Below are 27937 nucleotides of genomic sequence, written 5' to 3' on the forward strand. Positions count from 1 at the left end.
TCTTCTCTTATGTACAACAACTATACCCATCCAGTTGTGGACACACAATCAATGCCCATATCCCAAGGGGATGGAGGGCTGTATAAATCCTATATGGAAAATACTGGGAAATACTCCTATAATGGAAAATGCCCACTCTGCTTTCTTTGACATATTAATTTAGTCGAAAGTGGCTTGGATTTGTTTCGCTTATCCCAATGGAACGCTTCCTTGGGGCAATGGTGTGGGTCTCCCGAATTACTATGTGGAGTGAGTGCCTGGGAGTCGTCACGTAGGACACCTCGTCATCAGTCAAGCAAATGGAGCGCATATGAACAGCTTGCGCCAGGCAGCCAACACTCGTCCCGATCACCGTAGGCCACTTGGAAAGAGGGCCTTCATTTGTACTGCTTATAAATTGTACGGTGCTGAGCAGCCTCACCCGGCCCCTCAATTCAAGTAAGACAAACTCTCGCTACCTCGCAATTTGTCACCGTAGTCATAAGATAATCGGAAAAGCGCAAGCGGCAAAGGGCATTCTTTTGTAACTGTACAGACCGCAATCTGAAAACGGGATTCGTGCCGTTAACACTAACATTTTGCTGATCGTATTTCGGAAAACTGTTTGCCTCAGAAGAAAAACATCCAATATATATCAGAAATGTCATTTTGCACGCTCCCGTGGTGTGACGTGAACATAAGCGAAGCAGCTATTGTTAGTTTGACGCTGTTTGTGTTGCTTTTCGCTTTGGCACGCCGTTCGTTTTCCAAGGAAGTCAGCGTTCAGGGATGAAAGTGGAGTACTCTTGAACATGCTGCTCTCTGTTCTTGCGGAATTTTGTCTTTTCCTTCTTCCACACAGCCAGTTACGCATCTGGTTTTCTTTGACGGATTACTTTTTACTCTGAAAACAAGATAACATTTACCCTAACCTACCTCCTCTTTTCCATGGTAATTGACAGCGCTCATTACCATGCCCCCACCCATATTTCTACAGTTTGTGCCACGTCTCCTTTTTTTTGTTCCTTCATCAGACGTGTCATCGCCATAGTAACCAGCGACGTTCAGACAATTGCGTTCATTTTCATTTTTCCTTAGCTTCCATTTGCCTGTCTTAAAAAATCATTCAATGCAATTTATATTTTCTACATTTGTGAACTGTAAAGCTTATTTCAGACATTGGAGTCACCAGTGACCCCAGTCCGAAATTTGTCTTTCTTCTTTAAAGGGACATCCTTGTTTGAATGTTCATCTGCATAACTGTATGTGTTACATACATAAAAAGTTGGACAGTTCTGATTGGTCTGGGGCATTGATGTGAAGAAGTACCAAGACAGTGCAGTGCAGTGCAGTGACCCCAACCCAGTTTAAAAGTGTACCATGCTAGAAATGAGAAAATTCTAGAATAAAGCCTGCTTCTTTTGTAATATGTTTTGGGGCACCATTTATAAGAAAAGAAGAGAGCAAAGGTTTGATAATCAAGAAATAGCCTCTCACAGAACAGACAGTGCCATATGTTCTTGCCCCCCCCCTCCTGAATTTGTGTTAGGTTGGTGGTAAGCTGAGAGCCTTTTCAGTGAAAACAAAAGACAGTGGTTGATGCAGTTTATGAGAGCCACTTCTTATAATTGCCTGTTTCCTTAGGAGAAGGTCAGGTTACTAGTTACCAGAGTCCAGTTGATTTATGAAGGGTGCCGGGACCCGCATGTAATAAACCTCTTTTCTGCTTTTGAAGGGCAATCTGTATGTTTAGACCCTGCTCATTATCTCCAGTGCATAGAGGAAGGCAGAGGTCAGGTGAAGACATTGTCACCTTAAGGTCTATTGTGTTAATGGGAATAGTAAAGTTGGCCGATGGGCACTTTGTGACCTATGTACAGATGCAGCAGTACAAGCATTTAGTGTTCATCACTCTGAAAACTTCAAAAACCTAATTCCCCAGATTCATTGATATGTTGTTATCAGCAGCAATACAAAATACATCACTTCTGAACTGCATTAATTGCTATAAGTCTGTCAGTTCCCCTCACTTAGGGGTCTATCTGTCCCCTTTACTTAGGGGTCTATCTGATACCCTCATTTAGGGGCCTCTCTGTAGCCCTCATTTAGGGGTCTATCTGTACCCTCACTTTGGGATCTATCTGTCTCCTTGCTTAAGGGTTAGTTTGTACCCTAACATTGGAGGCTCGCCATCTCCCTCACATAGAGGTCTATATGTTCTCTGAGATATGTCTGCCTCCCTCACTGCGTTCCCTGGATATCATTTTCCTTTCCATTTGCTGATTGTGCTCAGCTGTATCCTTCAGGTATAATCTGCCAAACGGCCAATCCTCCCTCCATTGTGGCTCACCATGTCCCTTCCCAGCATCAGCCAGTCCTTTAGGCAACACCCATCAGCTCTCAGGGACCAAGGCCCAACAGCCTCATCAAAGCTCCTCTCTCACAGCATGCCAAGGCTAACCGCCACCCCCCCCCCCTTACCCATCCCCAGGAGGGTCACTCCCATGGCCCTTTCCGAACTGTTGACAAGGCCCAAGAGTCCTCCCGCTCTGAAACATTCCACGGATACGCAGGAGCCTGAAATCTACACAGGCCCTGTCGATTACATCAGCAGCCAAGGAAAGAGCCAGAGGGAGAGAGCTGAAAGCTCAGTCCTGAAAACTTGCCACTTTGTCAATAAGAGAGCCTTTCAGACATTACTCCACCCACATGGTGCCAAAGCACTCGGGTCTGCTTTCAATTCTGATTGGCTGCCAACAGTTTATATTTAATCTATATTTCAACCTTCGCTGGCTCAAATGCACATCGCATGCATTTTTTATTCTTTGTATTTTCTGTGGTGTATTTTCCCAGCTGAAGCCTTTTTACATAGACAAATTAGGCCTTGTTAATAGCCTTACTGAAATTAGAAGCTGTGATTGGAAATACCTCTCCAATTACCGTGTACACCTGCGGTTAGAGAATATGTTTCCTTTTACACAACACTGTTTCACTGATGAGGGTACTATGCTTCTTATCTTCTATTTTTAATTATTTTTTAAATCATTTAAATTTGGAAAACGCAAATGCAAATCTTTAAGGAATACCGCATTTTTCTCATTCATTTCATCAGTCTGGCCTCTTTTTTTATCAGTCTCGCCTCTTTTTTCCAGCTCAGTGTTTTTGTCCCCGTATTTACATTGTTGTGCTTTGACGGCTGTCATGGCATGGTAGAAAAAGTGGTAGAAAAATAGCGGAGAAATGTGCTCTGGAGAGGGGGGGGGCTGGGTGGGGGCAGGTTTGGAGTCAACAGGGAAGGATGCCAGAATGCCAGCTCCTGAGAGATCGCAGAGTGCTGCCAAGGCTGCAGGGAGCGATGATGCAGCACATTTCCTGCTGAATGTCAGGCCTCCGTCAGTACTGCTTTCCTCTTGGCTGCCTGCAGTGTGGTCTGTGGGATATTCTTATTTTGTCCTTCAGTTCAGCTCAATTAAATTGGATTCAGTTCAATTATATTCATTTATATAAAATTTGCTACAATTGTATGATATTACTCCTTTTTTTTCCAATTAAAAAAAAACACATGGAGAGACCATGAAATACACTAGCAACCCATCTAAAAGTACTGCACTGAGCTATTTTGATTATAATAGAAAGCTTATTATCCTTTACAATATCTACAGTGTATTACATGAAAACATTTCTTTAAATAGATGCAATGAATTTGTAATGCATAAAAGCATCTGAGTTATTTATAGGTACTGTAAACCATCCATTTCACAGATTTGCTATCGCTGTGTTCTTTGTTATGTCGGTTCTTGTGATAGTACAACAGTGGATTTACAGGTCTATCAGAAAACAACTGCTTGTTGTCATTGTATTTTATTTTTTTATTTGAGCTATTTTTGTTTTGTGTTGTGTTTGTTATGTGTTTTTTATTCATAGAAAAACAATAGTGGGTTACATTAAGTGGAAATTAGGTTTAAAACAAATATATAAATTGTGTGCATAGGCAAAAACAAGAGAGGTCAAAATGGGAGATGTTGGCTTACTGTATATCATCTCATCATGTACTGACTGTGCTGAGCCCTTTTCCTACAAATTTTTCCTTAATGGCGCACCCTCCAGTGATTGACATCAAGCTGGACAAACCACAGGAGCCTCCAACCAGCGAGAGTGGGTGTTCCTGTTAATGCACAGGACTGGACTGGGCAGCTTCATTTACCACATGCTTGTTGTGTTGCTTCCTATTGGTTAGCTTCCAGTTGAGTTTTCAGATATTCGGATATTTGGCCTTTTACATCTGATTGGTTGGAACTAGTGTCTTCAATCTTCAGTTGTAAAATATTGTACTTTATTAACTAAATTGCCAAAAAGTTTTAAAAATTCAAAAATGAAAAAAAAACAGAAAGGAAAAAAATGGTAGATTAATTTCAAATGTGTGTATACTTTTTGAAAACTAGAATGGTACAGTTTTTTGTTTTGTATTTTTGTATACATAAGGAAAAGCACTAAAATGATGCAGACAACCTAAGTATTCAGCTTGTTCAAGAGTGAGAGGGATTGGGCTGGATAGTCCAATAAAAATAGCATTCCTAAGTGAATATACACAGCATGCATGCAAGCAGTTTTTGAGCGTTAATTCTGTCTGCTGGTGTACACAAGTTTAAAATGTTAAAGCTTATTAACACCTGTGACTTTATGCATCACGTGGAAAGTTATCTTGTCCAACATTCCTGTAAAAAAAAAAAAAAAAACTGGATTTCAGTACATGATTTAAGAATTTGTTTTTCAGTCAGTTGAATGTGTAAATGTTACCTATCTATACAAGCAACTTTAGATAGCAACTGGGCCCTTTGAACAAGCCATGTCCTTTGCATCAGTGCATATTGACCATTTTTGCTGATGGAATTTCACAAGCTTTCCCAAACACTGAGACATGCTACAAAGTACTGTATATAGTGTTTATATGATTGTGATCACTCTTTGTTAGATACAGTCCTTATTCACCCATGTAGAAGATACATAGCAGGCTTTAAGGATCAAAGGGCTTCACTCCAGCCTTTGTCTTTTCCCACTGACAGCCACACATTCGCTGCACAGTGTCTTATGTCTTATCTATAGTCTGTTTTGTCATGGCCTTACTCTCTAACCGATTCACTGGATAAAATTACATTGGTAGCTGATCTGTCCCACTCCATCTACCTACAATACCTCTTAAGAACGTGTGCTTTTCTGGCCTCGTCTCCACAAAAAAATCACGGGAGACATGACTGGCAATAGACAACAGTAGTATGCACATTTCGGCCTTTGCTGCGCTTAAAGTTATGAAGTTAGCCGCCGTTAGCATGGAGCAACGAGGGATGACCTCTACAGGGATTGGGTGTCCTGAGATTGTCCTCAAGACAAAGACAACATTGGTCAGCCTGTCTAAAAAACCGAAGCGCTATGAAAGCACTTAGCTGTTTTCGCGGGACTGCCTTGGGGGGGACCACACTCACCACAGAGCTTGCTTACCAAGAAAAACTTGGTCCGTTAGCATGGTGCAACGTCTGCAGGTTTATATGCAAAAATTTTAAAAAGGAAATTAACACTAGGGAACAGCAAAGGAACTTCAAAACATTCAGATTTCTGGTGGCCCAGTGGTTAGTGAAATGGTTGTTTTATTTGACACGTCTTCTTTGTGTGAGAATTAAATGCACTTTTTGTATATGTTTTGACAATGAAATATCTGCATAGTAGCCTTTTCCATTAATGGAGCATTACACGCATCTTCATAGGAGCTAGAATACCTTAAAGATTCATATTATGTTTTTAAATGATGCATAGTTATTAGAAAGCTATTTTCTAAATGGCTAACATTGTCAGGCTCAATTCAACCAAAATCTTTATGCAGGAACCTCTTAGAATATGAGGATACAGCTGGAGTAAGGTGCAGGTGTGTGCTGCTGCCGTATGTTTCTGAATGCTTTTAGATGAGTTGAACAGGATATGGGTTCACTGTGTCTGTACAACTGACTAAGACCAGGATACCACTTGCTTTATTCAAAGAACACTAAAATCATCTGAAAAACGCCCTTCTACAATATTTACTTATTTGCTTCTAGCCCTTTCTCTGCCAATAGAGGACTTTGACTGTAAATTTGTCTGTTAATCTGAAATGTTGAAAGTGCACTGTAGATTCATATCCAACCGTTATTGTTTTCAACATAGATGTATATTGCTGCCTGAGAGGACTGCAGAAGGGGTAAAATATTCAGGCGCTCACTGGACAACTAAACTGGAGAGCCCAACCCCCACCCACCCCCTCGCCCCACACTGTAAAATACCATGGCGCATATCCACCATAGTTGTGAAGGAAGCCCAGAAGGCCTCCTCGTAGTTGTCCATGTTACCCCTTACTTTGATGAGCTTTTTTCTCCCGTTTACTTGTTTATTACACCGGTGCCTTCTTGGAACACTTTTTGGCATGCCATGTGCTCCTTGTGGGGGGTCTAGAACATTCTGCAGTGGGGCTTTTGGGCATAGAAATGAAAACTTGGGGAGTTTGGGGTGGGGAGTACTTCTTAATTGGGTTAATTGACATGTGTATTTGTCATTCATTTACCACGTACCTTAGAATGTGTCAGAGCATTTTTTTGTTTTGTTGAGTCAGCGCTGTAGCCAGGCCTGGAGTGTCAGCAGAACCTTCCATGTAAGGAAGTACCCACCTTGGTATAGTTTCATTTGGCTGGGCTTTGAGAGGGAGGACTGGCATTCCCCCAGCTTCCACACAGCACTAGGGGCCCGTAGTGCTTTCTGTAGCGTTGCTTCAACGTCAAGGCAACGTCGAGGGAATGTTGTGCGCTAGCTGGGGTCCTGCTAGGCAGGGTGAGGCCATTCACCTTCAGGGCAGGCTCTTCATTCACACTGTATAGAGATTTAGCATGTCTGTCTAAAAGATCAATAAAAATGTCTTATTACCAAAAACTGTGAGTGGTTCAATCATTATCAAATGCGTTTTTTTCACCTGATGATTTATTATGGGAATTTCAATTACCTTATTGTGTGCTTGATGTTTTCCATTTGGGTTTATTTTTAAATTTTTACATTACATTTGACTTAATTCGATGAAACCTTTCCTCAATCAGTTGTATATACCACATACTGTATTTCTCAGACAGAAGGGTCACCTATAGTTGTTGTGTAGTATCCTGATAATATTAATTGTGTGTGCATTTGTACATTTATTCCATTGCTGTAAGCGACCAATGGAGAGGAGCCATTTGAACTAATGTTCCTAGCAGCAACTAAAAATAAATTGCATGCGTATGTATTAGTGTGTATGTATGTGTGTATCTTTGTGTGGGTGTATATTTATGAACCCGAATATACATATAGCCAAGTAAACATTTTTTTAAATATCATATGTAATGTCAGACCAAAGGGTCCATGAACTGGAAGTACAGTGACTGCATTTTAGCTGGTGTTACCACATGCTGTACATCTGGAAAGACCCTTTTTGCAGACTAAATGTGTGTGAGTTTTCGTGAGGGTGTCACCTGCGCAGTGCTGTCAGCTGCAGCACTTACGATGCTGTCACCCCCCCCCCCCCCCTCCCCAAAGAACATAGAGTGTCCCAGGGGACAAGGCAAGGGGTCCTAGAGGGGACATGGCCCAGAGGGTGGAACCGACCCATGCAACAGTTCAACTGTGGACTTTCCAAACCACGGCCACTTACCAGCCCGCTGCTCCCACTGTCTAATGGAAACTCTGTCGCAGAGGTCAGGAAGCTATTTAAGGAATGTACTCTCAAGTGGTATCTGGATTGGCGTTGGCAAAGTGCAGAAGAGAGACACAGAAGAAAACAACTGTCTGACACTGAATTTGCGATTGGTAATGTTGGGTGCTGAGACTGTAAGTTAATCTTCACCCATGTGATCCAAATGGCCTTTGCCCTATTAGGAGTAAATTTAAGTATCGGTTCATATGGCAGTAGATGGGAGTCCGGTTTAACAAGCAAATTAAGTGTCAGTTTCAAGTTTAATGGTTCCAGATCCTCCCATTGTCACAAAAAGTGCTAACTGGCAACTTCTCAAATGGCTCTAATGCCACATAAAAGTGGGTTGCAGTGGGTGATTCCTTCAGGATTCATATTCTAAACACTGAAGGTAAGTGCTTTATGTTCATTGTTTTTCATCATGTCTATTATATCTGCATATGTATGGGACCAGATATATGCACCTCAGAGTTGACGGACTGACAGACCATCAAATAGGGTATGAACCCAGAAGTAGCATTAGCACTTTTCATATTATAAAATAGGCTAAATATGTAGATTCTATGCTATTGTCAAAAATTAAGCATCAAATAGATGAATCATAAGTTGTACTGATGAAAAAACTTGGAATACACTCTACCTTTAGAACTGTGTGTTGGGTCCATCTATAATCAGAAATTTTTTTACAACAAAACATGTTTTAATGTGTTCCCTCACACTTTGACAGATGTATTCCTTCATTGACTGTGCTAGAAACAGTTTAAGGTGAGCTGGGTGGCCAAACGCCACCTACACGTCTTCAGACCGCTGCTCCAAATTCAACGTTGCTTCACTGATGATGTGTCTATTAAAGACACGTCAAGAACCATCCCTAACTTGCTTTGAATTCACAGTTTGTCTCAAGGGCATAATTTACAACCCCCTCAACATTACAAAAAAGGCCAAATTACTCCCCCAATAATATTGCATGATGATGAGAAAAATAACCCCATGTAAAGATGGGGATTTCATGATGTGATTGGGATGTGCTGATCAGTAAGGCTAGAAGTCGCAGGTGCCACTTCCGTGACTCCCAATTTTTTCCATTTCTGTGACTGTTGCAGCAGTTTTTTGTGCTTTCTGTGAGTCTTCAGCAGTTTCAGATGGTAACTGTCCACCTTAACGTAGCATACAGTGTCATTTGTATAGGCCCACACATTTGAACAATAGCCTGTTGCCAAATGTTGGGAGAAACAAAGTCTGATAAAGTATACAGATTCTGGAATGTGCTGGGATCAAGATTCTCATGCGTGTTGCAATCAGATGTTTGACGGCCCCTGTCAACAGTGTTGATGCCCAGCACTCCTTCCCCCATTACAGTGACATTAGTGACAACTGGCACTCATCAAGGACCCAGACCTTGCAATGTACAACATAATGTACCAGAACAAACTTTAAAGAAATAATGTTAAATAATACCATGTTTTATTCTTAGAGATGCAATTTGAGCATGCTTTATTTCTAACAATGTTCTGTTAAAGGCAAAAAATCATGCTTTCAGTGATGGACCAAATTAAGCAAGTAAATGCACCAGCCTATCAATGTATTGCACTCATAGGCTGTTCCTGGCAGTTAGATTTTTTTATTTTAAGCATTCATTACTGTTGCCACAGGTGTGCATGTTGTTTCAATTGTTTGCCAGTGCTGTGCAAATGTTTATGCTAATAAATTAACTTTTATAAATTAAATTTTTTTGTGATTTTCAACAATTTTGCCGTGACTGCTCCACAACTTCAGCCATTATTTTGTGTGGCAAACACTCACCCTTACTGACCAGTAATCTCTAGCATTTTCCCTTTAGAATTCACCAGAAATTATCATTTTGCAGCAGACTTTAGTGTCAAACTAGCCACACAAACACTGATGTTGTTTCTGCTGCTGCTGTGTTTTAGTTGAATGAAAAGTGGCAAGTGCACATTACATTACATTACATTACAGGCATTTAGCAGACACTCTTATCCAGAGCGACGTACAACAAGTGTATCAATTCAAGGTGCAGAGGTGCAGAAAAACACACTAGAGCGAAGTAAAGATCGTAGTGCCAGAAGTGACCACATAGATCAGGACTCCAACCCTGTAGGGTAACCTGTTCAGCAAAAGTGCACAATACGTGTACATTAAATTTCTTTCATGCGTCATCTCGCTGCCCAAAAAGCCCTCCCATTATCCTCTAGAGGGTCCCAACCCACAGTTTGGGATCCACAGTTTTGTTTATTTCTTTTTTTTATTATACACAAACAGTAACAAAGAGAGTGCTTGTTTATTTGTATATCCTGTGCTGTGTTAAGCTCGGTAACTCTGTCACTGTTGTCCCCAGTGCCTCTCTGTCTCTTTCCAGTATCTTAACTTGAAGTGATGTGGACTGCTGAGCACTCCGGGGACGCCGACCTTCACTCCCAACTCAGGGTGTCCAGGACTGAGATCGCCATGGCGATAGACGACCCCTTCCCCTTGCTCTATGGGCTGGCTGACAATGACATCATCACTGAGCATATGTTCAAGGTACTGCATCTTTCAGTTCAGATCTCTTCTCATTCAGCGGTGCCAAGAATGAGCTGTCTCTCAAACTGGTACAGCTTCACATAACCATGGAACATATCAACTGTATCAGGACCATAAAATAAAGTTTGATTGTTCCCTTCTGATTCATTAAAGTTCATTGCGAGCCCCTTTCAAAGTAAATTGATATTTTAGACTACAAGCATAGAGAGTTTGAAAATCTAATCCAGATAAAGACATTGCAAATCTATCGGGATAGCTGGGGATGAAAAATATAGCTTTGCAAGAGATTGCAAATTTGTAACATGACCAATTTTAGACTGGAAACTGGTGAGACAGTGCTTTGAGCAGAAAAGGAGATACATATCTGCATGATCAACTTATAATATTCAGTAACCTGTGATTCAGTAACCTGTGACCAAGAATTCTGTATTTATTATCAGTATTGTTGTTGCATTTGTTATTGATGATGAATTATAATAATAATTATTATTATTATTATAGTATTGTTGTTGTTTGTATTCACTATTAATACTAATAATAATAATAATAATAATAATAATAATAATAATAATAATGTACCATGGTCTTCTGCAGGAGACTCTGGAGAGGACGAGACAGGAGGGGATACACAAGGCAAGCTACTCCCTGCTCACCTGGCTCCTGGACAGAGAGCCTCGTGTCATCCAAGCCTTCTGGAATAATCTTTCCAAGGAGTACAACCGGGAAAGGTACCCCAAACTGCAGGCAGTCTTTGCCAGCCTCCAGCGAGGTAAACAGCATTGGACCAGAGCGGGGTGTGGAAGGGTCTCTGGTTAGTGCAGAGGAAATGACATTGGACTCGTTTCCTGCTCATAGACAGGGGCCTAGGTGGACAGAAGAGGGCTAAGAAGCCGTTTGGTGGCAACAGGATGGTCCTTCAGCCGCGAGCTCAACAGGGCAGGAAAAGAAGCCCTAGGGAAGATGAGCAGGCACAGCAGCCCCACCCCAAGAGAGCCAACAGTCCAGGTCAGCCGTCCACAAGGGGGCGACATACTGCCATGAGCCCATTCTACACCATTCAATCCATGAAAGGAAACCAAAGTAACACTAAAACAGAACAAGCAATACCACTACCAATCCCATACAAATTACTGTTCGCATGATATTACAGGGAACAAATTGAAGGCAATGAGGAAGACAGAAAGTGCTGAAGTATCCCGGTTGCCAGCAGGAAGTGGTAAGCCTGCAATGGCAGGTAGTATTGCGTCAATGGGGAAAGAATCTTTCTGGTATGAAGGTAACAACAACAAATAAACCCTGGAGGTTGAAAATACAATTTTAGGGAAATTCTGGGTAAGACATATTAATTATTTACTGATCACATTTACAATTAATTTTACAATGGTGCATGTAATTAAACACTCTCTCAATTTTTTTTTTTTTTTTGTAAACATTTACCTCTTACAATTATTTGTTATTGAACTATTAATGGAATATTATATTCAGAAATATTCCCTAACTGCCATTTAAGGAAAATATTACATTACAGTTTACATTTAAGGAAATATTACAAGCAGGGGTTAAAGGTTCAAGAAACCCACAGGGAATGTGTGTCAAGCTTTAGTAATATTTTACGAGTTAATTTAGCAGAAACTCTTAAAATCTCTTGAATGCATTTGTGAATTAAATGTGAGCTCTCATAGGTATCCAGGCAGTGGCTACCTCAGTCCAGAGGGCGGTGACGGTTTCATCTGGTGAGCTGCCGGTCAGCTGTGGGTCAGTGGAGGAGATCCTCATTAAACAGGTCTTTGAGTCTGGTAAGCCCAAGCCTCACTTGTCAGGCTTATAACTCTATTGTACTTTGAGCCTGGCCAGGATGACACAGCATTTCTGGGATGAAATTGACCATTGGTTAATTATCTTTTCTAATAAACCAATGGACAGTTACTTCTGATGACACGTGACCTTATGTAGGTGGTACTACAATTGGAGGCAGTGATTGAAGCCAGTAGCATAACAACAACTTGCCCTAATGATATCACAAGGAAACCAATCTCACAAACTGTAACTGCCCTTCCCCAGCATTCAAGATAACCTGAGACAACCTAGCCTTTTGAGACCTAGGGTGATTTTTGACATTTTTTCACTATCCTCAGTTTTTTAAAAAAATTTTAATGACAGATTTTAAACAGGTTTATCTAACAGGTAACCCCTCATGCAATCCCTAATTTCTTTCCAAAAGACTTGTCCCTATCAGTCAGGCCTAAGCCTTTGTAAGATACTTTAGTTGGTAGCCCCCCTTATATGAGATATGTTAATTTGAATATATCTCCAAAATAAAAAGTGTCAATTCAGGTTTATCATCTTACTTTATGAGAATAAGTTGTATTAAGTAACCGCATCATAGACCCATGTCAATAGGACACGTCAGTGCTTTATATATATACAGTATGTATAGAAATATCAGAATACTTAGTGGAAATATGCTCAGAGAACTGAAATGGTCAAATAAAACAGTTTACTTTTAAAATAAATACATTTATAAATACCTATTAATATAATTACTACTCATTATTATCTTTCCATAAATTGAATGATTACAAGAAACTGAAGCAGGTGACAAGTAGCCTACGTTCGTTTTCACAATGTATTCAGTTTCACGTCATCAGCAATTCCACGGAAATAAACTTCCTGATTCCCAGAAAGTCCTTGAACCATCATTGCTAATGGCTTTAAGTGGAAGATCTACTGATAACGATTGTGTATGAGGCACGTAAACAATTGTGTAAAGAATTACAACTACGAGGAAATGACTTCTTCCGGTCCGTGTGTGATTTCAGCAGATACTACGTTTACTATAGTCGTGACTCTCAAACGCAACCCTGGTTTTAATGTCGGTCGATTCGACATATTTAAGAGTTGCAAGTCTCCCCTGCACAACAAAGAAAAGAAAATGATCATACCTTCAGAAACAACAGAGTTGTTCGACGGTGATTAAAGTTAAGGCTTTTTGAGGCAATCTGCGTCATTCGGCTTCAAAAGGCACTATTTCAGAAAATGATGGCATGTGGACATGACACCATCTGGATGCATGACACAGCCAGGCAGTTAATGCTGCGCATATCAAGTATTTAACAGCAGTACATTTTTTTCAGGGTGTCAGGCACGTGTAATCTTCATATATTTTTCTTTTGATCACTAAATGGCTCAGGCATTTCCCCCTGGAATGCTGTCCCTGCTTTCCCTGCCCCCCTTCCCCCCCAAATAAAACAAACAACAAAGTTCTTCCTTATATACCAGTATTTGAAGGCTGTTTATTATACCACATTTGCTTTCTTATAGGGAGCTCTAAAAAGTGTATTAAAATGGGCGGTGAATTCTACTCCCCTGGAAAGCTGGATGAGTTAGGAAGAAACAAGGTCAAGACTGCTAAGACCCAAGTTCGCCACAAGGCGGCGACATCAGCAAGCACCAGAATAACTGAGGTAATTCGAAACTACTATTACTTTGCATTACATTATTTTTTTAGTCTCTGCGATTACGTGTTCGTAGATAATAATAATTTTTTGCTCGTTAGATTTTAAGGCTGGACAGTAGCAGGCAATGCGTGTTTTAACTAGTCAAGTGCATAGCCGATCATGTTTTTGGCGCCATTTGGGCTGTTTTGAAGATTTTAAAGCAGTGGTGTGTGAATTCTATTTGTGTGTCCTCCCCTTGGCTTAACTCTTGAACAAATGATCAATGCATGCTTTCAGCTTCTTCCACAACTGCTTGTGTGTTTTGTACCAGTTTGTTCAGATATGTTTCAACACATACGGATTAAGAGTGAGGCAGCGATTCTCGAATGCTACAAAAATGTGCGTGCCGGTATCGCTGCTGCAACGTTTGCGGATTTTCTGAACGTGACCCGGGCTGATTCCAGGTCCCCCGGAACGATGACGAGTGCTCGGTGTGTAAGGACGGGGGCGAGCTCATCTGCTGCGACGGCTGTCCCAGGGCCTTCCATCTCTCCTGTCTGGTGCCCCCTCTCACCTCCATCCCCAGGTAGGACACGAAAGCACTGCGGGTAGGGCAAGGCATCGAATGCAACGTCGACACTGAGGAGAAACCAGGCCCGCTGTCGTGTGTGTGCTTCCAGCGGCACGTGGCGCTGTCAGCAGTGTCGTGGCAACCGAGCTGAGGCTGAGAAGACCTACATACCTGTGCAGGTGTGTAACTAACGTATTGTTTTACACTGCTTGTCTTGAGGCAAAATCTGTATTTCATGTCGAACTACTGGGCCTTATAAACCTAGTCACATATGACATGTCAGGCAGTTTTTCTGTAGGCTAACCTTATAACAATGTTTTCACATTGTTTCATAATGTTTTCATAATTTGTGAGAAAGGTACCTGTTGGCTGGGATTTTTGGACAGTTAGTGGTTATCATGTTAAATGAGTAGCAGATCACTTGGAAACTCAAACTCAAACCTTATTTGCATGGCACCTTTCATACATAGGGCAGCTCAATGTGCTTCACCATGGGCAAAAAATAAAAACATAAAAATGACATACATAATGGGACACACAAGGTGAAAATAAAATATAAGATAAATAGAAGATAATAAGTAAAAACTACATAGGTGGAATGGGGGTACAGTATTTAAAAAGTAAAAATCACCAAAATAATTAAATACAGTGGGCTCCAGAATATTTGGCACCCTTGATAAAATGCTTAAAAAAATGCTAAGCTAAAAAATAATAGTTATTGACATAAGCTTTATTTTCCAACATGTGTAAACTAGTGTGCTTGATTAATGATTCATTGGGATAAATCAAAGTATTACATTTTTTTAATAAAAAATATTTCCACAAAAAACAGGTTCCACAATTATTGGCACCCCTGGTTTAATAGTTTGTGAAAACACCCCTGGCAAAGATGGCAGCCATGAGTCTTTTCCTATAATTTGTGATAAGTTTAGAGAACACATTTGGAGAGATTTCTGACCATTGCTCCATGTAGAACTTTTTAGAATCATTGATATCTATGGGTTTGCACTTATGGACCCCCCCTCTTCAGTTCAGACCACAGGTTTTTGATGGAATTTAAGTCTGGAGACTGAGATGACCATTGGAAAACATGGATGTTGATTTCACTTAAGCATTTCTGTTTAGTTTTTGATGTATGCTTGGAGTCATTGTCCTGCTGGACAATGTACCTATGACCAAGTCCTAGCTTCTTAGCAGAGACAACCAAATTTTCTGCCAGAATTTCCTTGTACTTTGTTGAATTCATTGTGCCATTGATCTAAAATAGTGCCCCGGGACCACTGCCAGCAAAACATGACCCACCTCCATATTTGACAGTAGGTATGGGGTGCTTCTCCTGTATGCATTCCTCTTTTTCCGCCAAACATGTCGATGGTGTGTATGGCCAAAACATTCAATTTTGGTCTAATCTGACAATAGCACTCTCTTCCAGTCATAATTCAAATGAGGTTTGGCAAGCTCCGGATTCATGGTTTTGTTTATTGTGTTCAGTAAGGGCTGTCTTCGTGGTATGGAGGTGCCATTTTATGTTTCTATTTTATGTTCAGATACTAATCAGAACATAAAATAGAAAAAGAAACAATCAGACATGGCAGGAACGGTGCTTTAAGAACTACCCGCCGTGTCTTTCCATGGCTGCCTGTTTCCTGTCTGTCCAAGTATGCTTCAGGGCATGACCTCTGACCTATGTGTTCCTGCTTGACCCTCCTGCAGACTGCCAAGCTAACTGAGACCAGCTCCAGCTCCTCGGTCGACTTCTCCTTCTTCTCCGCCCTCTCCTCTGCCTCGCTGTCCAGTGTCACCACCACCAAGAGCAGCCAGACCTCGGCCGCTCAGGTGATACCATGGGCACCAGGGCATTGTGGGTAATGAGGAAGGAATGTGTCCTAAACAAAACAGAACTAAGAACTGGACTATACTGCCTACTTAAGTCCGTCTTGGTAGAAAGTGTGAGATCACTGAACTTCGCTTACTTACTGGATTGAGGGATGGTGTCTTAGTTGGATCCCACTGGTGGAAATCTTTAGGCTAAAAATCTCAATGAACACACTGTGTTGACAGGTTTATGCAACAAAGTTTTTTAAAGAAGCATTTGCTATTGTTCCGCTGAATTCTGAGAACAGGATCTAATAGCTAGTTACAATAGTTCTTATAGCAGGCTTCCAGGCTTATAATCCCTCTTTACAGTAAGTTAGATGAACAATAGCCTGAATGTGGAGGAACAGGTTTTGTCAATATTTGCATGACACATTATAACCTTTGAGTTATTGAAGGGACATGTGTGTACCTCAATGTGTGTGTATGTATGTGTGTGTGTGTGTGTGTGTGTGTATGCACGTTCATGCAAATCTATGCGTATGTGTGTGTATATGTTTATGGGTGTATGTGTGTGTGCGGACATGTGTGTATATGTTTATGTGTGTGTGTGTGTGTGTGTGTGTGTGTGTATGTTTATGTGTGTGTGCGGACATGTGTGTTTATGTGTGTATGTGTGTGTGTGGACATGTGTGTGTAAATGTTTACGTGTGTGCGTGTGTGCGTGTGTGTGCGGACATGTGTGTGTGTGTGTGTATGTATGTGTATATGTGTATGTGTGTGCGTGTGTGTGTGTGTGTGGCTGTGTGTGTATCCCGTGTATCCAGATCCCAGGTGCTGAGTGTGCAGGTGTGGGGCAGAAGTGTGGTGTGTGCCTGCAGGGAGGAGAGCTGACCGCCTGTCCTCAGTGTCTACAGGCCTTCCACCCTCACTGCTACTTCCCCAGGTGAGATGTGTCTAGTAGGCCATCCACAGATCCACCCAAGTACCGTAAGTTACACCGCATCTTCACCCTTCATTTAGTGTATTTTTCATTTGAAGACCGCAACATTTTCACAGAAGCACTTCAGAGTACTCTAAATTTTTACACAAATATTGTCATGCCAGCTGCTACATGGTTCAAAGGGAACCAATTGATCAGCCAAATACTAATCAGTGAAAAATATTGAATAAACCGATTGCTTCAGAGGGCAGTATGGTGGACAGTGTGAGGCAAGCTCTGCTCTGTACTGAAGCGCCTCTCTGTATTTCTCCCTGCTTTTCCACAGCGGAAAGTCCAAGTGCAGGTCCTGCTGTAAGACATGGGGCAGTATCAACGAACGCGAACGTCCGGTGGCTGAGTCAGAGAGCATGCAGGTATCTGCCGGTCGCTAGTGCCCCCGCACGCTTTAATCACTGTGTGCATTCGGCTTTGAATGGACTGAGGAACATCAAGTAATGGCATGTGATCAAAGGAACAGAACAAGTTACTCACAGTTTGTATTCTTGGCGTTGGACAGTTCAAAACCTTTAAAGGTCCTGAGTGTTCTGAGCGATAACGTCCCTCAGTAAACTAGCAAGGGAATGCAGCCAAGTTTGGACCAGCTTTACAACTACCCAAGGGCAGACTGAGGGGTTGCGGGAACGAACAGTCTGGACTGGAATGTACCAGAATGTACTGGTATTTTATCATGTCAGGGGATTGTCATGCTCCAGGGAGATCACCTTGGATTTTTACTTGAATTTAAAATTGGGTCCAGTGTTCCTTATCACTGTTCCATCAGTAAAGCAGACTGAAAACATCACAGGGCCAGACAAGAATTTGTGGGGGTTTAATGCGTGTTAAAGAAGTACAGCAGCCTCCAAAATTATAGGCACCCTTGCTAATGATGACCATGAAAAGACTGTATAAACGTAATAATACTGGGAATGTGCTGTATTGTGAGATGAAATCAGAAAAGTAGACACAGGCAGTATTCACAAAACTGACACACTGCTTTTAGCTGTATAAAATGTGATAAAAGCAGTTTTTACATTTGTACGTTAGCTGCAAGGCACACGTATATTTGTGAGTTTCTAATGCGATTTATTGAGGCTGGTGGTGACCGTGGAAACCGGGTGTTGAGTTCAGTTCAGGCCTGAGCACATCAACATGACCTCTGTTATATAGAAGAACGATAAGGAGACTACACCAGAGATTTAACTGGGCGAACACTTCCTGCTTGAATATCCCGCTTTTGTACAAAAAAAACAAAAACTTTTCTTCACATCCCACATGTTCTTGCCTCTGGCTCATTTCTAGTTTCAAGTACATAGTCAGCAGCTGGGCATAGTTCACATTCCCAGACCTTTGCCAGTACTCTCATATCAGTGTTGTTTACCAGGTAAGTTGTTATTGTTCTCATGAACATAAACCAAGCCGATACATCAATTATGTTATAAAAAATGCCTAAAGGCCTGCGCACAGTCATTCGCTTGGTGCTGTAGGACCCCGTTACTTTGTCCAAGTTGTTCCACCCCCCCTTCGGTGGCATTGTAATCTAGGATCATGCTTGGTTTCTGGTTCTCTCTGGTAGTGCTCATGAGACACTAGGGCTGTGGTGTCTGTGAAGACGAACTTGGACAATTGAAGGGCCGAAACAGAAAAATACTAGGAACCCAACAAGATTCAAATCAAGTACAATTACAAATGGATTACAGGAACATTGTGTATCGTACAGTATAAAAGTACTTTTAAAATACTGAAAACTGTAATGGTATATCTTTTATTTACATCTCTAGTAATACGAAGTACAATAATATTGCCAATATTAATCACAAAATAACCAACGCCAAAACAAATTCATGCCATGTTTCTGTTTGATTTCTCCTGGAGTAAGAGTTTTTGTCTCATGTGAAAAAGCGTATCTAAAATTACAAGCATATCATTAATCTTATTTTCGCTTGTGTTAAACAAAACCCTCTGCATTGACCTGCGACACATGGCCATTACTTTATGAAAGGGCGACAGCAAAGGAGAAGAAAGAACAGGTGATGGATCAGTCGGCTTGAACTGCGGTTTGTGTACATGACATGCCATTGTAAACACAAAAGGGAATATGATTTATCTGTAATTTACACGGTCATATGAAGAACGGCTGCAGATTTACAAACGCCTCTGGAATTCACCAAAAAAGTGTTTCCTTCTCCCTTATGCTATTGGCCAGAGCTGTATATCATGATCAACATATTTTCATCGGTGGGAAGAGTGGCTGTTTCATGTACAAAGCAGTATTTCAGAGAATTGAGATTTGGGGTTTATGTCTATTTGGCCATTTTGCACAGGAAAACTAGAAAGTCAAAGTCAAGTAACGCTAAAATAATTTTTTAAAAGTCAGCAAACCAACCATGAGACAGGGCACAAAATAACTAAAAAGCACTCCTATTAAAATAAACTAATGTTTACAGTGGTATGTCTTGACATTACTAGAGATGTAAATAAAAATATGTGACAGTGGTTTCTGGGGCGTGGGGATGACAGTGACTCTCAATGAAACAGAGCAACATCGACAACACAGACACAGATCTTCAGATATGAGATTAAAAGCCAGTTTGTCAGCGACCGGTTGGTACCAGTTCCTGAGATCACGTCTGCCAATAAAGACACACATATTTCAGAAAATTCCATTCACCCTCATGGCCTTTTACTAAGAAACACAGCTAATCTGGGCCTCTCTGTTTTGAATATATGGGACATCAGGGATGTCCAATCTTATCAGAAAAGTGCCAGTCTCGGTGTAGGTTTCTGTTTTAGCCCAACCCTACAACACTTGATTCAACTGATTTGTTTATCACGCTCTTCAATCTAGACCCTTTATGAAAGGAAAACAGTGCAATGGTGTTATTCACCTCTCACAGATCATGGTTTCATTAGGATAATTCACTCGTTTTTCATAAAAAATACATGTTCAAACTCTTTTTTCTGTATATTGGAAAAACCTAGATATAAAATACACTAGTTTTATATAACATTTAATTTGATTTTCAAACTTTAAAAAGGGTCAATTTGACCCGCAACATAACAGGAGGGTTAAAGAGGTTTTCGGCCCTGTATGTTCTCAGCTCAGCAACTGCCACTGGTTGTGCTCAAGTACAAAATTATGTATGTTAAAAGTTAGTCACTCTGGATAACAACCTCTGCTAAAGGCCTGTAATGCAATGCAATCATTCTTTTGAGGATCGAGGTCTGAAAAGACCGAAACGTTTGCCTTTGTGTTTGTGCACCTGAACCATTTTTGTTCTTTTTTTTTTTTTTTACCTTTTATGAAGAGGTTCAGTTATTGTGGACATTTTCTCTTTTCCTATAACAACCTGGTCAAGAGGCTTCAGTACTAAAAGACATGTGACAGGTAACATGAAGTAAAGGCAGACTCATGCCCATGTCTATCTGCGTCGACAGGTTGCCCTGTACGATGCCCCCCCTGAGCAGAGTGCCCCCGTCTCAGAACAGATGCTGAACAAGGAAGAGCTGGACTCTCTCATGGGGGAGGTGAGCGAAGCTTTGAATCACCTTTCAGTCACCTTTCAGCACTGCCCTTTGACCTTATCCAGACCTGCTGAGAATATCTTCATGTTTAGCCATTTTGGCTCTAAGTGTCTGCTGAGAGTGACATGGTCATGGTCAGATGACACATTATTATTATTATTATTATTATTATTATTACTACTACTGTTATTATTACTGATTTGTGCTTGACTGTTTGGGAAAGGAGTGGGAGGTGCGATGATAAAGAAAAATATTTTGGACCATGTCTGTCTATCTGTCCATGTCTGTCTGTGTTTGTGCAGAATTCCATCGATGGGATCCTGCAGTGGGCCTTGCAGAACATCTCCCGGCCTCTGGCTGAGAACCAGGGCTTCTTTCAGTGAGGCTGCTAGCTTTGGACATAGCTGGCGCTCAGCTATATAAGCGTTTTCCATTTATACCAGTAGTCATGTACTCTCTGCACTTGGGTGAAAGGATCAAGATTTGAGACAATCAACAAAAACAAACTATAAGACAAGGACTGGACTGCACAAAAAAATGTCTACAGGACAACAATATATTTATTTGATGTTGACTTGTTTTTGCTGTATTTGGGTGTACATAGTGAGCTTGTTTTAGAAAAGTGTATATGACAGCCGCATGTAAGTTTCACTCTACAGGTTATTTGCAAGTCGTGCTTCTGTGATGTAATGGTCTGAAACAGTTAATAAATGTGCTTACTTGGCAAGGCAGAACTGTTCTTCTTTATACTTTCTGTTTACAGCCAGCAGCAGCACATCCATAAATAAGTTTGACTTTTTTTTTTTTTTTTACCTTATAACAAAGTATTTGAAGTATTAGGTCAGGACTCTTCATTGGAACTGGGTCATAATTTCAAAAATGTACGAAGTAACTGGTTTCTCAAAAAACTATGTCACTGACAACGGAACTGGATAGCTTCAGGCAATATCTGTCCTTAAGCTTATGCTCAATCACAACCTACAAGATATAACAACTTGTACCACCAAAACATTACCCTTTATCAATCATAAGCATTATCAATCATAATATAGTTCACATTATAACTTGTAAAAAAAACGAGGCAATTTAGAAGCTTAACTTAAACAGCTGATTTCCTGTACAATTGCTGAAAGACAGTTTTTTACACAATCTGTATCCTTCATGAGGTCCCTAAAGATTTAAATATTGTGAATGCGTACGTCACATTTTTAACTTGATATACAAGGTGAAATTTATATTTGAGAATTAAAACATTAAACTTTACAGTAGATCATCGTCTTCCTCTGTCTTCTCTCCTGGTTTTTAATTATTCTTGGAAGTCCCCTCAAAACTCTAGACTCTTGTGTCATGACGTGCTACATCTGTTAGAATAAAAAAAGTGCAGTCAGTTGGTATGACTAAAACAGGAAGACTGCCACATGAACTATTGCGTAAACAATGGTTAGGTTGGTTCCATGTAAAAATGAATATCAAGGAAACGTATTTTGGAATAGCCAAACACTTGCATCTTTTGCCACTATGACTCACTGAATTGGTGTGTGTGTGAGTGGTAGCACGCACTAGATATGCATAAACATTTTCTTTGTGGCTCACTTTTGAACAACTTTGTAACATTTGCTGTGCAAGGTAAACTATAGTTCCAGCGTGAATTGGCATGTGAATAATAGTTGCTGCTAGCACATTGCTTTCATAAACATGGGAGCATCTTCATTAAAGTAATGAAGTTTTCCTAACAATATACTTTGTTGACTGCTTTTCTGTTCTCTTGTACCGATTGTATTGACAGCGTATGTCGTTTGTTGCACTTGCTCAATGTGTACATGACATATTGTCTAACATAGTTTAGCATAGCATGGTGTTGCTTCACAAAAATGTCCCATTTTATCTGGATTGTCTCAAATTATGACTTGCCCGAACAATACATTTTTGCTACTCTGGTGTTTTATTTATTTTTTTAAATGGTGACTAAAGACAAGTAGTTCGAGTGAATCACTGCCTACTAATAAGAATGACAACGCGCAAATGTGAGGTAGCAACTCACGTCTGGTGGCTGATCTGGAAAGTTCTCTGCAAGTTGTTGGAGAGTCTCTTCAGGATGGGGGGAACCTCTAGATGCAGCTTGTAGCTCTTGAGAGAAGACCTGATGAGAAGGTGAGAGAGAGAGAGAGAGAGAGAGAGAGTGCGAAGTTAGCGCAGAACCACACAATCCCCCCATAACCCACTGATTTGACTGTTAAAGGTGTATCGCAGAGCGATGTCTGTTCACGTCCCGGCATTCGAGACAGCCTCTGGCTTTAAAGTTCACCAATGAACCTCAGTTTGCCAGCCGGGACCTGCCTCCACACGCTCTTTTATCAGCGCGTGTTCTGAACTCGCCAGAAACATTAGTACAAGTGTTTTGACTGCTGAACATTCGTAGGAGAGTGATGTCAATTCATCAAAGGGACAGGTGAGATGAGTCACAGGTTGCATCACCTCCTGAGACCCGGCAGAAAAACATTTAAGTATTTAAATTTTTTTCACATAAACATACAAGAGTCTTAAATATTATTTACTCTATTTTTGTTATATCCCTCGTAATGTTGGCTTCTGCATGGTACAATATACGGTTGTTGACATTAAGGCCAGGCTTCTGTCCCCGACAGAGGACAAAAGTGAATTGCTGGTCCTTTCTCTGGCTTGCTGACCCGAGGTCTTGGCATTCATGAGCACCTGTGATTTGCATTCTGTGTACTGATCACAGCCTTAAAAATCAGAGCTCTGACAGAAAGGTGAAAAATTACATTCTGTATCCTAAGTTCCCTAAATGAGTAAAACTGGCCTGACCTATAATATGGACCAATAGGTTTGGAGAGGGGGGCTAGGATACGCACCATTTTGACTGTTGAGTGAGTTGGACCTGTCTGGCGGCCTGCCCCTGGCTCTTCTCCTCCTCCTCCTCTCTCTCCTCTTCATTCTTGTCCTCGTGTTCGGAGATCTGGTCCCACAGCTCGGTGTGGACCCACAGCCCCTCTTGCAGGCTGAGGTTGGGCCCCACGCAGGTGGTCCAGCGGCAGAAGGGGCAGCGTACGGCCAGGAGGGAGCTGAGGGCCCGGCTCATGCGCTCCAGGCACAGGGTGCACAAGACGTGGCTGCAGTGCAGCAGGCGAGGGACCCGCTCCGAGCGAGTGTAAGCCTGGTAGCACACCCCGCACTCCCGGTCCTCCTCACACACAACCATGTTTCGACACACTTGGGGGGGTGGGGTGACTGTGGAGAAGAAACACAGAGTTACAGTTACACACCACAACCAATCTGTGAGGAACAAAAGGTTATAGGACAAAAGGTTAGAGGACAAAATAAAACCACGGGGACTTTAATTTGACACTAGAGAAATGTGTCTAGCCTGCGGATTGCATTATATCAGTAAATCAGTTAAATTGTGCTTTCATCTTAAAATGCACAACCAATTCAGACTATAGATATAATTGGTGAGGTGAGTTATCTGTATAAAAAAAAAAAACTTTGATTGAAGAAAACCTGCACAGCATGCATCTCTCAAAGGTAAGAGTGAATGCCACTCTTCCAGGTAACATCCTCATCCACTGTATGAATGGATTTTGTGCCAAATGACAGTCATGCAAGTTCTCAAGTCAAGTCTAGTCAGCTTTATTGTCATTCCAGCCATATACAATGCAGTTTACAGTGGAACAAAATGGCGTTTCTCCTGGTCATTGGTGCAATACATACAATATACAGTACTGTGCAAAAGTCTTAGGCACCCTAGATTTTTAAATATAATAGATAATATATATTTGGTCTTTAGTGTGCATTAGTGTGTCAGTAGAAAAGAGCAAATGTGAGATTTCTAAACATGAATTTTCCAAAAAATGAAATTTTACAGATACATTTTTGTATTTTTCAGATAAAAACTTGAACAAGGGTCTCTGGGATTACCTGGAGAGCCAGAAGCAAGCAAAACAGTCAAAATCTGCAGATTAACTGTGGCAAAATGCTCCAAAATGCTTGGAACAACCTACCAGCCGGTTTTCTTTTAAAACTACAGGACAGTGTACCTAAGAGGATTGATGTAGTTTTAAAGGTGAAGGGTGGTCACACCAAACATTGATTTTATTTAGTTTTTAACTATTTACTGCTCTTTATATATATATATTTTTTTGATATTTATAACCTTTCATTTAATTATTTTTGAAAGCATCTTAGCTGTACAGCATTTTTTTTTTACAGGTGCCTAAGACTTTTGCACAGTACTGGATATACAAGACATATAGACAAGGACGGGGCTGTATGCCCAGGACTGGACATAGTCCAAGTGACAAGACAGTGCAAGTGTAATAGACATGACGAGTGCAACTCCATAGAATACAATCCAGGACAGTATAAAAACAGAACAGTAAGTACACAATAAATACACTATTTAATAAAATTAAGAATTAATTAAGTTACAAATACGTAATAGAAAAAGAAATAGTGTCTAAAGTATGGTGTAGCAGCATGGTATAGTGGGTGGAGGTAGTCCCTGAGAAAGTAGTCCAGAGGAAATGTAATGCAACAGGATGTATAAAAATAAAATAAGTGGCTAGTGGGGGGCTAGAAAATTAATCACGTGAAACAATGCTTGTAGTATCTACTGCATATCTGGCAGCAGCACAGTGGTTTGAGGCTCATTTGATACCCTGGACCCTTGATGACTTAAAGCCATTCAGCCAACAAATGTGTTCCATACTGTATCAGCATAATTTACAGCTGAATCTAGTCCCACCCCCCAGTTCCCATAGAAATCCATTCAAATGCAAAGAGTTTTTGTATCGCTTGTAGGACAACATGAAAATACGATATCCAGACTCTGATGATGTTGATAGGTCACAGACATCAGGAAGTCATGGCATGCAAATGATAAGCAACCAAATACAAAACACGACTCTTTTATTTGACATTATGTTGATTTGTCTACTGTATAAGTGAATTTCCCTGTTTCTAGCTTTTCCCCAAACAGTTCACTGCGGCAAAAGTAAACAAGCGAATGGTGGCACAGGCGGTCTCAGGAGTGCATTTGTTCAATTCTTGCTAATTTTCTGACCAATGATTCAGTCCAGATCCGGAGCCGTGACAGAAGCCCTGTGACAGACCCTGAGACTGGGGGATTTTTTGGTCTGACAAAAATTGAGCTCTTTAGCCTGAAAGCAAGCCATTGTTTTGTGCAACCCAAACACAGCCCTTGGCGGCAGCATGCTATAGGGTTGCTTTTTAGTGGTTGGGACTGGAAAGCCTGTTGCCATCAAGGATGAGATGAAGACAAATACAGGCACACTCATCCAGATGTTCACCAGAGCTCTGTGTTTAGTGTGAAGATTTATTGGGCTAACAGGAATAAGTTAAGTGAACAATATAAAAACCAATAAAAAGCTCTTGCACAGTCCACAGCCTCCAGTCATATGTCCTGCCACTAGTTTGAAGTATTTACATGAATAAAATATTTTTTTTGTTTGTTTTGGTTTGCTTTCAGTGAATGTAGAGAACTCCAGGTGTCACCACAGGCTAGGGTTATCATTGCAGTAAACATTTGCATATTGCTTGCATTACTTACAATGCAGGTAAACATGTAAAGGCTTGCAGAAATTTGAAGTACACATTGTAGGCCTGTGTGTGCATGTGCTTATGTGTGTATGTGTGTGTGTGTGCGCATTCAAGAGAAACTGGCCTAGATTTAGTCAGCATTTGGCCTGCATTTTGACTTGCAATTAGATGCAAATACTTTTTGGTAGTTCAGTTTTTATTGAGTGGTTGAAACAGAATATATTTGATCTTCAGTCACACCATTTTCATTAAAATGGAACTCCTGCTTTTTAAAATTCTTTTAAATAAGTACAAAATCATTTTCCGATTTCATTTAAACACATTTACAAAGAATGTATAATATCAGCAATATTAAAGATACTCATTTCTTTCTTCATAGCCAAACTATGCCTGTAAAGCAAAAAGTATTTTCGGTTTCAGCAAAGTGATAACCTTTGACTGGCTATTAAGTTTCACTGATAATCTTTAGTAGCTTTACAGGTCGAACATGATAAGCAGTTATTTCAGGGAATCAAGTAATTTAAAAGAATAACTAATGCAGTATATTATTTGTTTAGTTGAACATTGTTTCCCCATAATTTGTATAGTACAATTTAACAGAAATTAATTTTTCACAATGGACCTGAATCAGTTAAGATTACCAAGGGATCAGTGGAGAAGGACATTTTACTCACTGTAGTCCTTACTCTTGCTGCCAGACGGAGGATGCTGTGTTCTCCTGTAATGGTGACGCGTTGTATTTCCAGTGTTCTTGCGTGTTCAGTCTTGGTCCCCTCAGCTCGACAAACTGGTTCTGCTGATCTTTCTAGCTCTCGTTCTTCCTCTCTGTTACATTGGAAGTTCAGTTATACCGCACAGTGTTTTATAGGCAACATGAACAATTTGGCCCGCCTCCCTTTTCCAGCTAAGTTCCAAAGAAATGAGAAACGTAGGTTCATTAAGACATAGTGGACACACCAGTTTGGCTCATTTTATAGCATCCAAGAGAATTGAATATGTGTCATTAGCATGTACTCTATCTGATCTTAGTTTTTTTTGTCATATTATTATTATTATTATTATTATTATTATAGTAATGGAGGGTGAGGGTTCAAGCCCTCTATAAGTTTTAGATTTACTGGGGTTTTAGTGAGATTTGCTTTCATCCCTCTTCAAAGTAGCAAGTCTCAAGAAAATGAATAAATGTCTTTTTGTGATTTTGGAAATTTTCTAAATTATATGTGACAGACATATCTTTTAACCTAGAATTCACTTGCCATACACATGTCCACCTAAGACCCAGCAATCACCTGTAGGGGACATGAGTCTCTGGTCATAATCTCAAGAACCATGCAGTGCCGTAAAAAAAGCCCTCATCCTAATTTTCTCTATTATTGCATATTTTTCACACTGAATGGTGTCAAATCTCTTGACAAAAGTTTATATCAGACAAAGGGAAACTAAGTATACACCAAACAGTTATCAAACACCCATATCACTCATGTGAAAAAGTAATTCCCCTCTTAGTTACTCAATGAACCAATTAACCAAATTTAATTTATAAGTAGATTCAGCTGATTGAACACAGCCAGATAATAAGATTCAGCTGATTTCAGCAAGCCCTGCTGAATCTATATAATCATATATACTCATATTGAACCTTACCATCAGAGTGAAGTAATCACCACAAAGTTTCTACAAGCACACAATCAAAGGCAATTTCAGAAGAGATGAGCATAAAAGTCTGAAATATATTTGGTCTGAAAGGATTACAGAGCCACTTCTAAAGCTCTGGG

At 40.6% G+C, this 27937-nt stretch overlaps 3 protein-coding genes across 4 annotated transcripts in view; 2 read left to right on the plus strand and 1 right to left on the minus strand.

The window, feature by feature from the left end:
- The window catches only part of LOC135256778 (ras-related protein Rab-6B-like), a 76331-nt gene extending 69404 nt beyond the window's left edge, over positions 1-6927 (plus strand). The window contains exon 8 of the mRNA XM_064338915.1: positions 4087-6927. Coding sequence (XP_064194985.1) covers positions 4087-4151 — 65 coding nt within the window. The 3' untranslated portion in view covers positions 4152-6927. The remainder of the gene's footprint in view (positions 1-4086) is intronic.
- Positions 6928-7560: 633 nt separating this feature from the next.
- aire (autoimmune regulator) lies at positions 7561-21136 on the plus strand. 2 transcript variants are annotated; one of them, XM_064338913.1, is made up of 14 exons: positions 7561-8108; positions 10095-10258; positions 10853-11027; positions 11114-11263; positions 11409-11474; positions 11941-12054; positions 13580-13722; positions 14160-14281; positions 14376-14445; positions 15980-16102; positions 16909-17027; positions 17350-17437; positions 20499-20588; positions 20888-21136. In XM_064338913.1, exons 2-14 carry the CDS (start codon positions 10112-10114, stop codon positions 20966-20968), a joined length of 1488 nt encoding a protein of 495 aa, XP_064194983.1. In that variant the 5' UTR covers positions 7561-8108; positions 10095-10111; the 3' UTR covers positions 20969-21136. The 2 variants fall into 2 exon arrangements, with proteins under 2 accessions (XP_064194983.1, XP_064194984.1); XM_064338914.1 differs by lacking the exon at positions 7561-8108 and having other exon boundaries at positions 10089-10258.
- On the minus strand, positions 21112-26980 carry LOC135256779 (RING finger protein 208-like). Its single transcript, XM_064338916.1, has 4 exons — positions 26837-26980; positions 23459-23834; positions 22627-22725; positions 21112-21946 (listed from the first exon to the last, which is right to left on the minus strand). The coding sequence occupies exons 2-4, from the start codon at positions 23803-23805 to the stop codon at positions 21931-21933; spliced, it is 462 nt and encodes a 153-aa protein (XP_064194986.1). The 5' UTR covers positions 23806-23834; positions 26837-26980; the 3' UTR covers positions 21112-21930.
- Positions 26981-27937: the final 957 nt, after the last annotated feature.

The sequence above is a fragment of the Anguilla rostrata genome, chromosome 6 (genome assembly GCF_018555375.3).
Source record: "Anguilla rostrata isolate EN2019 chromosome 6, ASM1855537v3, whole genome shotgun sequence".
In the NCBI taxonomy this organism is placed as follows: Eukaryota; Metazoa; Chordata; class Actinopteri; order Anguilliformes; family Anguillidae; genus Anguilla; species Anguilla rostrata.

Coding starts and splice junctions, on each gene's coding strand:
- aire (XM_064338913.1), top strand. CDS start 10,112: ATGTGGACTGCTGAGCACTCCGGGGACGCCGACCTTCACTCCCAACTC. Junction 11,028..11,113: donor CTTTGCCAGCCTCCAGCGAG/GTAAACAGCATT, acceptor TCCTGCTCATAG/ACAGGGGCCTAGGTGGACAG. Junction 13,723..14,159: donor CAAGCACCAGAATAACTGAG/GTAATTCGAAAC, acceptor GGCTGATTCCAG/GTCCCCCGGAACGATGACGA.
- LOC135256779 (XM_064338916.1), bottom strand. CDS start 23,805: ATGGTTGTGTGTGAGGAGGACCGGGAGTGCGGGGTGTGCTACCAGGCT. Junction 22,726..23,458: donor CTCACTCAACAGTCAAAATG/GTGCGTATCCTA, acceptor CCTTCTCATCAG/GTCTTCTCTCAAGAGCTACA.